Source organism: Aptenodytes patagonicus, chromosome 7, assembly GCF_965638725.1.
Source record: "Aptenodytes patagonicus chromosome 7, bAptPat1.pri.cur, whole genome shotgun sequence".
In the NCBI taxonomy this organism is placed as follows: domain Eukaryota; kingdom Metazoa; phylum Chordata; class Aves; order Sphenisciformes; family Spheniscidae; genus Aptenodytes; species Aptenodytes patagonicus.
In genome coordinates, this window is record NC_134955.1 from 58751422 (window position 1) to 58767702 (window position 16281).

The 16281-nt window shown below is 39.7% G+C and overlaps 1 protein-coding gene across 4 annotated transcripts in view; it reads right to left on the bottom strand.

Moving 5' to 3' along the window:
* Window positions 1–10194: 10194 nt before the first annotated feature.
* BCL11B (BCL11 transcription factor B) overlaps window positions 10195–16281 on the bottom strand; it is a 92955-nt gene continuing 86868 nt past the window's right edge. For all 4 annotated transcript variants that reach the window (XM_076345413.1, XM_076345411.1, XM_076345412.1 and 1 more), the window contains one exon: window positions 10195–12206. In XM_076345413.1, coding sequence (XP_076201528.1) covers window positions 10195–12206 — 2012 coding nt within the window. The remainder of the gene's footprint in view (window positions 12207–16281) is intronic.

The following is a 16281-nucleotide window of genomic DNA, read 5'->3' on the forward strand; positions in this document are numbered from 1 at the left end:
GCTATCCTCCAACTCTTTTACAGAGAGGATAAACTATTGCAGAGGAGTAAACTGCAAATACTTCACATATCAAACTTCAAAACTAGCACATACATAGAAACATTTTCATTAGTGACCATTTTTCATACAGAGATGTGACTTTTGACTCAAAATGTGTTTTCCTCAACCAGAAATTTCATGTTGTTAATCACTAGTAGTTTGGGCGTTTTAAATAGCTACGATTTCATACTATTATTTCAAGAGTCTTTGCAATGAGCCAAATTACAGATCTAAATTTGAACCTCCTGCAGGTAGAGAGATTTCCACCAAGGTGTCATTCTGAGAGTTTCTCAATAGGACTACTGGAACAGTTATGAGCTGTATTGATCTGGAAATGACTCTGCAGTCTTTCATATCTAGTGAAATCATTAGATCACTGTCCTGGCCATGCACTGTTTACCCTGAATTTGTGCTACCTGTTGGGTACTATGATGGGTTTCTAGATCTGAAATATGGGGAGTTAGGAGTTATGTCTCTCTTTAGGAAAGATGAGGCTAAGCCACAAACTGAGATAGGATGAGTCTGGCATTCCAATTTCTCTATGTTCAAAAATGTTCAGATATTAAAAGTAATAATTTAAGACACTGGAATATCAGCAGAATAATATCTATGACAGGAATTTTTTTCTAAAGTAACTTTGGACCACTGCCTTATTTTCAAAAGTCATTTGGAAATGCAAGGCTTGTTAAAAATCAGTGGGTCTTACAACTCAAGTTACCTCTAAAATGGGATTTAAACTCCCATTTCACTTAGGTATTTTGAAACGTCTAACAGGCTTGATTCATCAATGATCCTCCAACACATTCCTTGCATCTGAACATTATTACCATGTGAAACATGATTTTCTCCCTTGTTTATACCTCTTAACATCTCCTTCCCTCTCCTCTTCTAATTCTGTAATTGTATCATTTCGCTCTGTCAGTCATTTGGGAGTATTTTGCAGGAATGGTGCTTTTCTCAGTGAAGCTGCATTATGTTACATCATTGCTAAGAATTCAAAGTATTCTGTGAGAAGTGCCTGGTTTCTGATTAGATTGCTGCAGCCACATCCTGAATAGAAACTACTATTGCTTTCAATATCAATTTTCCCTGTTTTTGCTGATGGTTCACATCAGGAATATATCATATGAAGACTTTTCTCCTTTGGCCTCCTTCTTCACTCCAAAAATTTTTCTCACCATCACATCACAGAGAGTTAAATGATGAGAGTTTGTTCTGGAGCGTTTCCATGTCTGCTCGGCTTTTGTAATTTATCTTAGTTTTACTCATCTCTCCACATCTCACAGCAGCAGGAAGAGTGAAGCCCCACATCCCCCAAACACACAGGTAGTTATATCTATCTTTTCATACCAATTAATAAATATAGTGAGAGAAAGAATTATAAACATACCTCCTAGTGGTACTTTGGTACTGTGGAAACTTCACATGCCCCAGATGAGTCTGGCTAGTCACTGAACTTTGCTTTATGATCTATTGGTTTCTAGTAAAAAACAGCATCTTAGGGATTTTAATAGTGTCTAGTAGAATGTTATATGGACATTGCCCACATGCAATGGCTACTTCAATTGTGATTTCTAGAGGGGAAGCAAGAGGTCTTCATTTATCACTGTAATATCCATTTTAAATCAGCTTTGCTAAAGTAACTGGCAATCTTGAGGATATAGCGCTGTGGGCTAAAATGAGCTCAGTTACACTTGCCTGTTAATTAGGAGAAATTCAAATGAAATCAATATTATACTCTAACTTTCTATAAGTACACTTGAAATTTGAATCTGAAGTTATGTACACAGAGATGTATACATAGTTTTTACACACTCACACATATAACTTGTTAGTCATTGGACATCCGTTCCTTATGCTTAAAACATTTTTGAAGAGCAACGTGTATTTTTTGCATTATTGTAATTCCTAGCCAGTTTATAGGAATCATTGAAACATTATTGTTTTCCTTCACATTTTCATTAGGTTTGATGTTCTCTGATGATACCTATGACTTCTGCCATAATCAGCACTGGTACATGCCAACGCTACATGAAAATATGTAAATGGTCTTCACTTGCACAGGAGGTATTTCACAGGCATCCTGACAGAATAAGAAATAAATAAAAAGATACACATAAAAGGAAACCTACGTCTAACTTTTGTGCAGAAAAAGTAATCTGTAAATCAGTAAATTGTCTGTATAATGCAATGGGCTCCTGATTGGTATGGGAAATAGAAGAATTAGAACTTTTTTTGGAACTAACCTCACCCTCAAACTACAGACCAACCAAGCCCTGAAGCATGTGCCCGCTTTTAATAAATGTACCGTATTGTTATATCCTGTGATTAAAGCCACGGGGAAATGGACAGTGACAAAACTGGATTAAGAACCTTTTCTTACCAGCCAATTTTTTTTTTCCAATGGCTAGATATAAAATTATATTTAATTCTGTTCTGCATAAGGCCCTGTTTAGGAAATGTACTGAAAGGAATAATCTTGCATTGATAGTGGATGGGCAAAAGGAGTGAATAGGTCTTTTCCATCTCTGAGATGTGCGATCCCAGAGAATGGTCTGTCATCTGTCAGACAGTGAAATGTATGTTGTCATTGAGTAGCTAAAGGTCAGTGTTTAGCTGAGCTAGGAGAATAATTCAGAGCAAATCAACTATTAGGCAAATGTTGCCTCTTTTTTGCTTACAAGTTGTCTGCAAATAGATCACAATTTTCTCTCATATATTCATTATTCAGAATTATTTCCTGAATGATTTTGGTGTATAATTATTGGTCTGTTCACAAGCCTTTCATTTTGAATGCTCAGTTTTCAAGCTGTTTTAACTGGACGTACAGATCTCACGGTATCTTTCTGTCCTTTGATAGGGTAAATGGAACTCTTTGACTCCGCTTTCTGGTGGAAACATCTCAATTATGGAGTTAGAGTTCAATGGCCACTGCTATTCTGTTATATGTTCTTATCATTTATGCAAATTTTTTGTATGTAATACCACTAAACCAGGTTCAATCCCATGCAATACTTATGTAAATCAGGAGTAAATCCATTGAATCCAAAGAAGTAATATGGTGTAGAATTAGTGTGAGGAATAAGGCCCTTGAGAAATTAAATCACCTTTATAACAGGTTTCTTCATTATAATAAATACAATGTTGACTTAAAATACCTCTCATTTCATACCACAGTTTGAACTCCATTGGTTTCATTTGGATTTCACAAAGATTTTTCTAAACCTTTTTCCTTTCCTAATTATAATAGAGTTCTTCTTGGGTTACACAAGCATGTGTGAAACAGGAGTATCCAGCCCAAGGATGCTGCAAAGAGACTCATTTGGATTTAGTCGTTTACAGCCTTGTTTGTGTGATTTCTCACATTTCCTCTGTCAAAAGGGCCTAATCCTGCTTCTTCCCTCATGCCAATGTGTGTGAGTAATCAGGGGTCTGACAGACAAGCTCTAGCAGATCCAACAGTGATGAGTTAAGGCATTACCACTACCAGGTGGTCCGTGCTTCTCCTTGTCGGGCAAATACCACCTCCCCTAGCAAAGGCAGTGGACAGAAAGTCTCCTCATGCCTCCAAACCCTCCTCCTGGTCACAGGCCAGGATGCACAGCAGCGGCTGCTGCCGCTAAATCTTCAAACACCACATCAATATCTGCAAGGTTTGCAACGCCTTTAAAACTGACAAAATGACACAGCGGTGTAAAGCTCCACTAAAGTGAAGTCATGTTTATGGGGTGTCAAAAATACCCCATTCAAATGCAAACTGTACAAAATTTAGAAGTAAAATGTAACAGCCTTTACAGCTCACTGCAGACAGCATTCAAAACGAATGTGGCATTTTGGGAATTACAGCATGAACTATTGCCCAATATAATTGTCAGCGTCGGGTTCTGATTTCATTTTCACTGGTTTTTCATGAGTGCAACTTTTCAAAGACTGTAACTTTTATATCACTCTGAAGCCTTGATCCAGCAAAGCACTTACACACATACCTAAATTTAGATTGTAGATTCAGGGAGCCTGAGATGAGGAAGGGACCATCTGTAGGAGCTCTTCTATAACACAAACCACTTAGTTTCCCCTCCTGACTTCTGAGTTGAGCCAAATACTTTAAAGTCCAGGAGCAGTTCCTTTGAAATGAATTTCAATTACCCACCTGCTTTGAATCACAAGCCTGTTACATGGTTTGTTGGACCAGGGCCTCCAGGAAATCAGAATCTGGTCTCTGACACTCCAAATCTTTCCTGAGCTTTCCAATAATGGTTTGAAAAACAATTCTCTCATTCAAGATTTCCATGCATTTGCTAACAGGTTGGCTTGATAAAGAATATCAGGACAGTGAACTGCCTGTAGCTGTCAGCTCTTATCCTCAAACTGCAAACTGTGCAAAATTCTGCCTTTAACTGTGCGTGCCTGTGTCCCTAGCTGAAGAGGAGGAGCAGATGTTTAGCTGAAGTTACATTTTAGTGCTTCTCACATAATAATACAGAGTCTGTGGCCCAAATTCAGCTCCTGGTTAAATCAGTAAGTGTTCTCATAAGTATTTATGTTGGCATCCAAGAAGCAAAACACATTAACAAACTTAGGTGCACACAGCACACAGTTAAGTTTATGGGGATGGAAAGAAACACAAGAGCAAAACTCTTCTCACTGTCCTCAGTAAACTGCGCTAATCGCCCCAAACATCACGTAATTTCATATGAGAAATTTGACTGTTTCAAACATTATTCTACCATTTTCTCTCAAGAACCCTACTCAGGAAATACTTTACATTACATTTAAGTTCAAGGGACATAAGCAGGACTTGAGCGCCTGCTTAGCATCATGCAGGTGCTCATGTGTCCTCCCCGAACAAGAATTCTCTCCTGACTGACTCCCACGAGAACCAACAGAAAATACTGCACGAGCTCTATCATCTGTACTAAAGCTTCAACTCCTCACTCCCTTCTTTTTTCCCCTTCCACCCCTCAATTTCAAAAAAACAGGAAAGACAAGATTTGGAGATCAAGTCAAATGTCCAATTTATTTTTATAACTTGAAACTGGAACAAACGTTGTTTTGAACGAGCGTACAAATGAAATGGTAGACACATGCTGAACTCAACATTGTGACAATAAGGGAAAAAAAAGAGGCCAAAAATCTTGTACAGAGAATAAAAGGAACAATAAATATTTCACTAAGCCATATTGAAATGACCTCCAGCCATCTCAACATTTTATCCATAATAAAAAAAAAAGTGCTCTCGTTTTTTAAACAGAGCACAAATACCAAGCAATAATAAATAGTTCCAAACTTGTAGTAAAAGACAAAACCTCCAAGTAAACAACAAAAGCTCATACAATAAGTAATAGAAAAAGGTAATAAAAATATTTTGCCTTGCCGGTACAAATGCAAACAACTTAAATCAACGTTACTTTGCTTTGCAGTTCTAAAATACAAAGAGCACCATAAAAATGAGTTTGCCTGTGATAAACAAAACCTTGGACTGTCTTTTACATAGGACTGGGATGAAATGCTGATTTTTTGACCCTTTCCTTAAAAATCGGTATTTTTCTTTCTAAAACCAGGTTCTCGGACCTGTCCTGTTGCCAAGGGAGTCGACTGGAGTTTTGCTCTGGACTTCAAAGGCAGCAGGACTAGACACAACGGAAGTAATAAATTCAACCTTAAAATAATAATAATAAAAACCTACTTAAATTGTGAAGAGAACTATGGCAGCATTCTAGCTATTTTATGTCTATGTTATATTGTGCTTATGGCCTAGTAAACTACAGTTCTTCTAAGCGAGAAGAAAAGGAGGGCCATTTCATTATCACTGCAGTCTGCAGAAACACAACCCTTGTGCTTTTGGGTGACTTACTGTTAGTTTCAGTGATTTAAGTCACAAAATTAGACAACTGCTGGTGTTAGCTATCCTGGATAATTAAAAACAACAGGGAGACCAGAGCTCCTAAGCAACTTACACTAAAATGAAAGGTTCAATTCTTTCTTAAATCAATGAATTGTGGACCAAAAATACGCGGTTAACTTCTGATCTTCATTACACCGATGCACGTCCAAGGGATTCTGCTGAGTTCTGTGACATGACTCTGGACTTACATGAACGCCAGAGACCTGAATTTTCACCAAACAGTGAAAATGTGCCTTTAAGGGACCACGTTCCAGCCTCAGCCACGCTGGAGTTATCCAGGACTAAGTGATGAATAATTCCTGATTTATATCAGTTTAATTGAGATCCAGAATTTGTCCAGAAGTCTTAAGGGTACATTGTTCAAGCCAGGAAGACATATATCTATCTGTTCAGTAGCTGGACCAAATTCTCTCTGCTGTCACACCTATGCCTCTCCAATTGCTCCAGCAGTTCTGCACCGATGAAAGCAGCAGAAGAATTTGGCATGGCAATATTTTTTTTTGTTGTTTGTGTTTTAGTTTTACCGTCATTTCCTGCAAGAGCGGTGAGCATTTTCTCCTTCTCCCCTTCACTAGAGCATCGGTGCCTCTTCTGCCACCTGTCTTCCCCTCGACCCAAAAGGGAGAGAGTGTGAGAGAGAGAGAGAGAAAGAACAGCAAAGAAGAGAGAAATCAAAAGGCACAGGATTTCATCCCAGTCCCTCAAACATTCAGAAATTTATGGAATGTACAATTAGGACTGAACAGCAGCAAAGCAGCTAATAACATGGACTGGCAAGACCTGTACACGGAGTAGGTCCTGTTCTGACAGGGAAGAGGAGGGCTGTGCCTGGACCAATTCTATTTCAACCCGGTTACAGCTGCACCAACAGCAGCCCATTTTACCATTTTATGTCAAAGTGGATGCAACAGCTCTCGCTCTTTGCTGTGAAACGACTTTCTTCCAGAGGGCAGTGGCAGGGTGTGGGGAGCAGTGAGATGGGGGCGGCCGGGAGAGGGAAGATGTGTTGGACATCTTCTTGTTTGGAAGGGGGGAAAAAAAATCTCCTCTCTCTCTCTCGAATCTGCGGGGAAGCTGTGGGATGTCACCCCAGACACCTTTACGGGAGCTGAATTTCATTTCACACGAATAGGCAATAACCATCCAGCCTGGTTCAACCATACCTGGTAAAACCTTGATGCAAGGGGTCCAGGCAACTTTGAAGTTATTTAGAGCCCTGTGGGAACAGCACTTTTTTGTAGGCCATTTCTGACAAAAAAAATATATATACAACTGAAATTATTTGTGAACAACAACAACAAAAAAATTAAAAATAAAAAAGCACTTAATTATTTTGTTTTGTTTCTTTTACTCAAAGGTCGTCTAACAACCCCCTTTTTTTCTGTACAATAAGGACTTCACATACAAATTTTTTTTTATTTTTGCAATATTTTATCCTGCCAAATTAAAAAAATATATTATGGCAGCCTGTTTGTTTGTTTTTATTTTTATTTCCAAATTCACTAACAAAAAGGTACATTAAATCCCTTTAAAAGGACAAGCGTACAGTTAAAAAATTACAAGCTTCAGTAAAAATACAGCAAGTGCCTACATCATATGAATCAACCAATATCAATATCCATTCCAGAAGGGGAAGGGAAGGGGGGAAGGGGAGAAAAAAAGAGAAAAATAGGTACAGGTCAGAAACGTGATTTTTTTTCTGCAAAGCAATAACAATATTAAGCACTTTTTTCTACGTACTTTTTCTACATGGTGTAGCAATCACCTTTTAATCCCCAAATACAAGATTCTATACATTTTTTGAAATAAAAATTCAACACCCAAGGCAGAAAAAAATTTACTAAAACTCAAGACTTTACAGTTACAGTGACAAGAACAAATTTATAGACCCACCATTTAAATTTTACTGCAACATTTTCAAGGAAAAAAGAAAAGTTTTTTTTTTTTTTCTTTCTGGTTTTGTAAAATGCCCAGGCATTCTCCATTATTACAAATACTGGTCCACTTTTACAGTAATCAAGAAATTTTAATATATATAATATATACTAAAACCCCGTCACCAAAAGAAAACAATATACACATGGCCATTATGGCATTTTTTAATAACCTATTAAGCAAACTTTGAAAAAAAAAAGATTGCTCAAACACACATACACACAATTTCTTTTTTACCCTTGTATGTATTCAATACTGTAAACGTATTTTAAGACAGAGTGCACTAAATTTAACTTTTAAAAAAAATTAGCCGTTGTTCCTGAATTGTTTTTTCTCATTCAATGATAACAACTTGTAATTTGTGTCATTTGAGTTTTAATTCAGCAGTAAATCATTTCCATTCCATTTCCTAAGCAGCGTTGTCCTGAAAAAAAAAAAAAGGCTGAGAATAATTCAGCTAATGGATGTCCGAAGTTGTGCTGGGTATACATCTTCATTTGATTGGGTCTTATGGCATTTTCATGTCCACTATCTTCAACCAGTAATTTTTTTTTAAGTAAATGTGGCTCTTTTTTTCTAAAGAATGTACTTTTCTTGTTTTACTTTTTTTTTTAAAAGTCTTTTCATTTCACAAAAACGTTTTGCATTTGTCTCAAGAGACTCAAATAGGAAGATCAGTTTTCAAGGCACTCACGTCAAATTGAATGGCAGTAGAAAAACTGTCCAATAAATTATTTTTATTTATTTTTCTTTATAGTGCCAGTATTGTGAATGCCATGCTTAGCAACACTGACACTTAATCTCAGCTGTTCCCTTACAGTTTAACCCACCTTTGGGCCAAGTAGAAGAATATGATGTAATTTCTTGTTGAGAAGCCATTTTTCTCTTAACCACAAACAAAAGTTTTAAAGTGCGGGTCAACATAATTAAAATCTCTAACCATAATCGTCCACTGTTTGCTAATATTAGTCGTAAAAGGCTTTAAAAAATTTGGAATTTGAAACTAGAGCAGGTGCATTTTTCTTTTGTTTACTTTTTTCTGTCGTAATGCTTTTATCCGAATACAGTTCCATTCTGTTCCTAATTAAGTCAAGGGGAAAACTCTTACCAACTTCAATAGGAACAGAATCTTGCCAAGACAGGTAAATCAACCAGAATTTATTTTTCCCTTCCTTATAATAACATCATTGTACATCATATAAGATAGTTCCAATATTTCTATTCATAAACCAAATGCCTATGAGTTGAGGCTTTTCATTGAGAAATTCACACTTTCCCATTCTCTAGTAATTATTATGTTAACTACAGCAAATCTGGACTGAAGTAGATGTCCTGAGCTCAAATTTATGATTTTGTGGTTTACAAAGAAAAAAGACAGCATTTGGCTCCTCCAAGGTTTGAAAAGAATATTACAATACTCAAGATGTACTTTTACTGTCTCTGGGAAGAGTGGCGGGAGGGGAAGAGGGAGGGAAAGACACCCCAAAAAGTGATAAAATGGCACCATTATGTTGCCATAGCTTTTAGCAACAAGAAGAAACTATCCGATAGCAATGCACAATTAAGAATGTTTCTGGGTTTTGAATGTAGCTGCCTTCTGCACCTATGTCTTTTTTGTTGCCATGATTTTAGTGATGAAATCCATCTAGAAAAGGCCTCTATCGTCAGCGACATTGTCAGTGCTACATATTCAATCCAATTCCAAAAGAAAGTGCTAATTTTAAAGATTGTTATCCGCTGTACAATTTTGTTTTCCCTAATCTTCAAGGTTATTTAAGAAGAGGAAAGGAAAAAAAAAAAGAAAGAAAAAAAAAGAAAGATTTCTGTTCAAATGCTGGCTTCTTCACAAGAAATTACACATGCTTAGCTTAAATTTCAACAAAGCAGCGGCCCAAAAATTATAATTTAAAAAGATATGTTTCTCCCCTACAATGCAAGTAATCTCAGGCTACGACTGGGTAAAATTAAAAAGGGATACCCAACAAAATTTTAAAAGAAATTTAAACAGAAAGAATAAAAAAAAGTACCTGCACATGCCAAAAAATTACAAAAACCCAATAAATACAGAAATTATTGCACAGTTAAAAGGCTCCACAATTTTTACTGCCTTAATCAACCCTCGGGTTTAATAGAACTTTGTAGACACAGGTTATATTTTAAGTGCCAAAGACTGGCACCTACCATAGTTATGCTAAGTTATGTTTACGGAGGCAAGTTAGGTCATCTTTTCTCAGTTGGCAATAGTTAAACTGTACAAATAAAATGTTACCTAGACCCCTGAAATTTAACCTAGCGGGGGCGGGGGGGGGGGGGCCTTAGCTTCTTTCTGCCTGCTCAATTTTGACGTCATTTGTCAGCAAATGTTCTCCATGCCACTTTTTCATGTGTTTCTCCAGGGTGCTGTAAACACTGAAGGGCATCTGGCAAATGTCGCAGCGGTAGACCTCCTTCCCTATCTGGCCATGCGTTTTCATATGGCGCGTCAGCTTACTGCTCTGGGCACATGCATAGTTGCAGAGCTCGCATTTGTAAGGCCGCTCTCCAGTGTGGCTCCGACGGTGCACCGTCAAATTGCTGCAGTTCTTAAAGACCTTGCCACAGTACTCACATGTATCGCTCCTGCGCCCTTCCTTCGAACTGGGTCGCCCGGGGCCGGGACCGCTGATGTGGGGGGTGCTGCCTCCGCTCGCTGTGCCGCTGCGCCCTGAGAGCCCCCCGTCCAGCATGTCCCCCGGCGGGGTGGAGAAACGCAGGCTCCCATTCTCCGACGAGTGCTCGGAAGAGGTCGCGAAGGGGGATTGTCGGGAGTCTGTGAATCCGAGGAACGGATCCTTCATGAAGTGCCGCGATGCTGCGTACCCTACCAGCCACTGGGAGTAAACGTTTTCGGAAGGTATTATCGTTGCTGGTGGCAAGTCCAAATCTTTCTCTACCTTTATTCTTTTAGAGGAATTGTTTAAACTGGGGCTCGTGATAGGCGTCGGCTTGCGGGGGAACAAGTTTGGGAAGGGTTCACCCGGGCCAAAGTTTCTTCCGTTGACCGTCCCTTCCTCAGTGCGGTCCAGCTCTCCTACCACTGAGTCTTCGTCGCCTGGATCTCTCTGACAGAGGTCTCGAGGACACAAGTCTCGCTGGTCAGAAGACCTTTTCATGAAGCTACTCCTCTTCTGTTTTTCAGCTAGCATGTCATTATATTGCTGGATGGCACCTAGACTTACATTCTCGATGACTTTTCCCAGGACGAGGGATTTCTCGTCCGGCAACGACTTGGAGCCGTTTTCTCGGTTACGACTCAGCTCCGAGTCCATACTGAAGCTCGACTCTGGCCGGCTCTCGTTTTCGAGCTCCTCTTCCTCCTCCTCCTCCTCTTCCTCTTCTTCATTGTCATGGCCCAGGGAAGGATCGCTCTCGTTCCTGAAATCTGCCTCACTGGATTTCAGTCCCTCTCCAGTGAGCTCACTTGTGCCCGGCTCGGGGGAACTAGTGGTGGACAGTCCATCATCTGACCTGCCCGTCATGGAGCCAGCTTTATGCATATGCGTTTTCATGTGGCGTTTTAGCTTGCTGGCCTGGGAGCAAGCATGGTCACAGAGCTGACACTTGTAGGGCTTTTCTCCTGTGTGACTGCGCCGGTGCACGATAAGGTTACTCTGGAACTTGAATGTTTTCCCACAAAACTCACAGGACTTGCTCTTGGCCTGAGGCTGGGGAGGCGTAGTGCTGCTGGGGGGCATGGGGGGCAGTGGCGGGGTGCTCAAAAAAGGTGATTTAGGACTCGGCTGGAAAGGATTCAACAGGCGATGCATAGGGTTGGTGCGACTGGGCGAGACTGGCGGAGGGGTGGAACTGTTTCCTGCCAGCTCTCGAAGCCTTCTGGAAAAATCCATCGCTGGGGACTCAATTGCCATGGGGTTTAAACGCATAACTCTGTCAAAGGCACTGGGATGCTGGGCAACTAACCCCATTTCTTCGGCACTAAGGCGATGTGGATCCAGATGATGACGAGGCGGTGGGCTGAACAGCGGAGGCGTGTTTGGGAGCCGACCCTCACCAAAGCCAGGGTGTTCACGCAAGATGGGTCCTGTCATCCGCAAAAGATTGAAAGGGTTGTTGTCTCCAAGGAAATTCATCAGCGGGGACTGTGCAACAGTCTCCGGTCCCAGAGGAGGAGGGATGGTGATGCGTGGAGTAAGGGAACTGTTTGAAGGGCTTGTTTCCAGGTAGATGCGGAATCCATGTGTGTTCTGGGCATGCTGAAGCAAGAACCAAGCGCTATTAAAAGGCTGCTTGCATGTTGTGCAAATATAGCTTGAAGGCTCATCTTTACCTATAAAAGAAAAACAGAAAGAACACTCAAAAAATAATACAGCAGAGAACATTTAAATACAGTTGGCATGCATTTTATTTTGCTAACACATTTCCTCCTTGGCATTTCTGAAAGAAGGACTTAATTGCAATGTATTGACTGATATAAGTTGTTGAACAGCACATTTACTCACCACACTTATTCACTTAACATGTATGACAAATATCACACATACGCATTGGTGCTATATACGTTTATATCCTCTAACTTGCAAACAAAACCTTCCTTTATGGATGCATAAGGTTCCAAATCCTTTCACGTGTTTATTCCACAAAAAGGAATTTGTTTCAAGGGATTTATGACTACAGCCGAAAACCAAGGAAAATGCAGTGTGGTAGGTTTTACAAGGCACCTGCAAGGAGCTTCAGTATCATTTTCACTCTTTCATTTTACATTTTCATATACTTCATGCAGCAGACCCCTGAGATCTTGCTGAATCTAATTTATACATGCTTCAGTCATGCCAGCACTTCCATTTTTAAAATACTATGTAAGTATTTAGCTGCACAAGTCCTATCCAAGTCAACAGGAGCTTGGAAAACGTACCTTTGCATAAACCACTTTGACATTCTTTTTGCCAAAACACCAAGAAGCCACTCAAATGAAACATCCGGTAATCAAAGCGGACAGCACAGTTGCAATTAACAGTAACAAATGTCGAGCCGTGCTTGAACTGGGTCCCAAGAATTTCTGAGCCTGAGCCTGCCCTCCAATGCAGAAACATTCACCGGAGCCAAAAACATTGTTCTGTTTGCCTTTCTAGCCTCTTTGAACAACTGTATGAAGGTGGAAAGCATTCCTTTAACCTTGATTCAGCTTTACATAAAGGACAGGTGTGGACAAGTCTGCACTACAGTCATAATTTTGCTAGCTAGAAAATTCCAGTCCTGGGCACAATATAAACTATGTGCTATCTTCAAAAAGCACTTCCTCCCCAACCCCTTCCTCCTTTTTTCAATGCCTCTGCAAGACTCCGATAAATTCACAAATATGTGTCAACTTGAAAATCATGATCCAGGATTTGTTTTGTTGTTGTTTTTTTTAAATGAGGGGGAGGCTTCCTGAAAAAAACAACTACCCATTTTAGAAAATCTAAAATTAATTTCTTGCTTGTTTATTTATTTAGGAAAGCACATATTTTGGCTAGCGATGGCCCCGCTGCACCTAAAGGCACTAAACTTCCTGCAAGTTCAAAGTCTGAACCAAGCTTCCCGCCTGACCCATACCTGCGTAACGGCCCGAACGAAGCCTGATCCCAGCCCCTCCGCAGGAGCTCAGATCTGAAGCTGAACTACACAACCCCTTTCTAGATGGGGGGACTGCAATTTACAAAAGCCTGTTGCCTGAGCTTGAAAGTGAAAGAGTTTATAAGGTGAACTGAACTGTATTATCGAAACTACCTTTGTAAAGAGGAATGACTCATAGCAGTCAAAAAAAAAAAAAAAAAAGAAAAAAATTAAACTCAGGCAACACCAGGCAAAGCAGGATTGCTGCTGACTGAATTCCCCTCTTCTGGCTGTTGCAGGAACAGCTGCTGCTAACAAAACCTACAAAACCTTATACAAGGAGGCTAGAAGACTATCTGCCTACCTATCAGCCTGTCAGTCTATCTAATCTTATCACCCAATGAACATCCATAAAAGCGTAAAGGAAAAAGCGTCTATCAGATTGAGACTTATTTACAAAGGTAGGTGATATATGTGGTGCAGCTCCTCACGCTCCTATTGATTTAGTTCGGCTATTGCTGCGGATAGCGGCTTCAGACCCCAATTTCGGAGAAGCCGGCTCTCCACAGCCAAGAAAAAACGTACACAACACAGCAGGCGTTTCTGCCTCGCTGATACGGCCCGTGTGCGCCGGCCCTGCACACTGCGTCGTACGGGACAGACCCAGTTGCTTTGATCAATCTCTAACAACCGCTATTGGAAAAAACACAAGTTTGGGAACTGTACTTGGCTTGGAAAAAGTGTCCGTAACTGCTATTGACATTAATGAAAGCCACATACAAACACAGAAAGGAACTGATACATTATCCCTTAAAAATCTACTCAGCACTGAGGCAGTTAGGGAGCTTTATGTCAGCTCTGCAGCCAAAGCAACAGTAAATGCTCCCATTATTACTTCAAATATTTAAATTTCTGTTTCTTACAGAAATATGATGAAAATGTCTAGACCTTTAACTTTTCTTGCACGGCAACATGTGTAGTATAAAAAGTGACAGAAATCACTGAAGCAGACTAAAGTATATAACATACTCTGTCAAAAGCTTTTTTTAACAATATGTTTTACCTCAGCTCACCCTAGAATAGATTTTAATAAAGCCCCTTCTGAAGTGTGATCTAATAGCAAATGAAGTGTAGCATCTTACAAGGTCATATATCTTCAAATTAAAGAGTGCTCTGCACCCTTCACCTTCATTTTATCCACTCTAATTAATCGATTTATTACCCACAGCTGTTCAATTCTTTCATTTTTAAAGTCACAGCATGCATTCTTTTTTGTTGTGGGGTTTTTTCCTTTAAAAAAATAAAGTGTGTGTGTGCGTGTGCATGCATTCTCCTTGCTTTGCTCAAGAGATGACAGGAGCAAGAAAGCAGCTGTGTATTAGACGATGACGACGGCAACAACAGCAACACGTTTACTTCAGCAAAGGCACATACGTAAGGAGAAAAATTCCTGAGCAGGCTGAGGATCAAGGCCAATCTAAAACTGAAATGGCTGATTAAAAAAATTACCCTCAAAATGGCAGCTGGCTGGATGCTTGCTACTACATGTTACATGGAACGGAGATGTTTTGTTTTGTTCTCCAAAACTTCACCTCCGTGAAATTCAAGTGAGGAAAGTAAATCCCTCTCCTTTTTAGTTTTCTTTCAAACAGAGCAAATTAGTGCTATTAGTGATCTAAGATTTACAAGCTAGCAGTCATAAAACAGCCTTCTCTTCCTTTTTGTTTTGTTTAGCTTTTATGCTCCTTAACACTCCTCTTCAGGAGACCCTGACATGACGGCAAAATTGACTGCAGGCTACCTGGCTACCAATCTCTGACTACTTCACAAATGTTCATGTGTGCATGCCTGTGTATATATGTATTTTATCTTTCACAACCCTCAAAGACTCTCCCCAGACTCCCCATTTAAAAAAAATAAAAAAATAATAATAATAAAAAATGTTCATTTCCATATTATCACTTCATGGTTATCTTGCCTAGAAGTTGCCCTGAGCAGTGTAGATGCTCACTTTTAAGAACAGAACAATGTCAAAAAGTCTTTGAAGATCCACTCCGAACATTTTTATATTCAAAAACTTGCTAAATATTTTAAACATGCCCGGAAACAGCCATGTATTGCTCAAGAATGATCCTTATATTTAATAATGCAGTGCACCTACACTATAAAACTCTTTGTTATAAGGCTACTTTTGATATATGGCTATCTTAATCCCTTGCCACCTGCACTGAAGTCTGTCTAAATACCCACTTTATGACAACTAGCTATACAGGCTTTGCCATATGCAGTCTTTATCACTTTAGCATGTGCTTGACTTTGAGCATGTGAGTAATCAACATCAGTGAAACTTAAGGATAGGCTGAAGTGCTCTGTTGGATAGCGATGAAATTATTCATGTGCTTAGAGTTAAGCACAAGCCAAGACTTCATTAATACTGTTCAATGAATTGGACATGGATTCAACACTACAGTCTGTAACTAGGCATGATTTTGGAGGTTGATGGCTCAAGTATAATTTTTTATCTTTACATTAGTTGGTAGATACAGTGTACGTACTGAGATGAGACACCCAGGCCACAAGCCCCGAGCAGTCAATAGTAGCTTCAAGGTTGCACTAAAGCCAAACAAATACTGCCACTGGAATTCAGACATGAGACGGGTTTGTAGGGCTGGGTCCTATACACGGGTGTATAGGTTCAGAAATATTGATTTGAAGGCTAGGAAGGACCGTGAAATTAAAGAATGAGAGGACTGGGATAAATCTTAAGGGTTGCCCTTGTCCAATTCCTGACCCAAGGGTGGTCCATATCT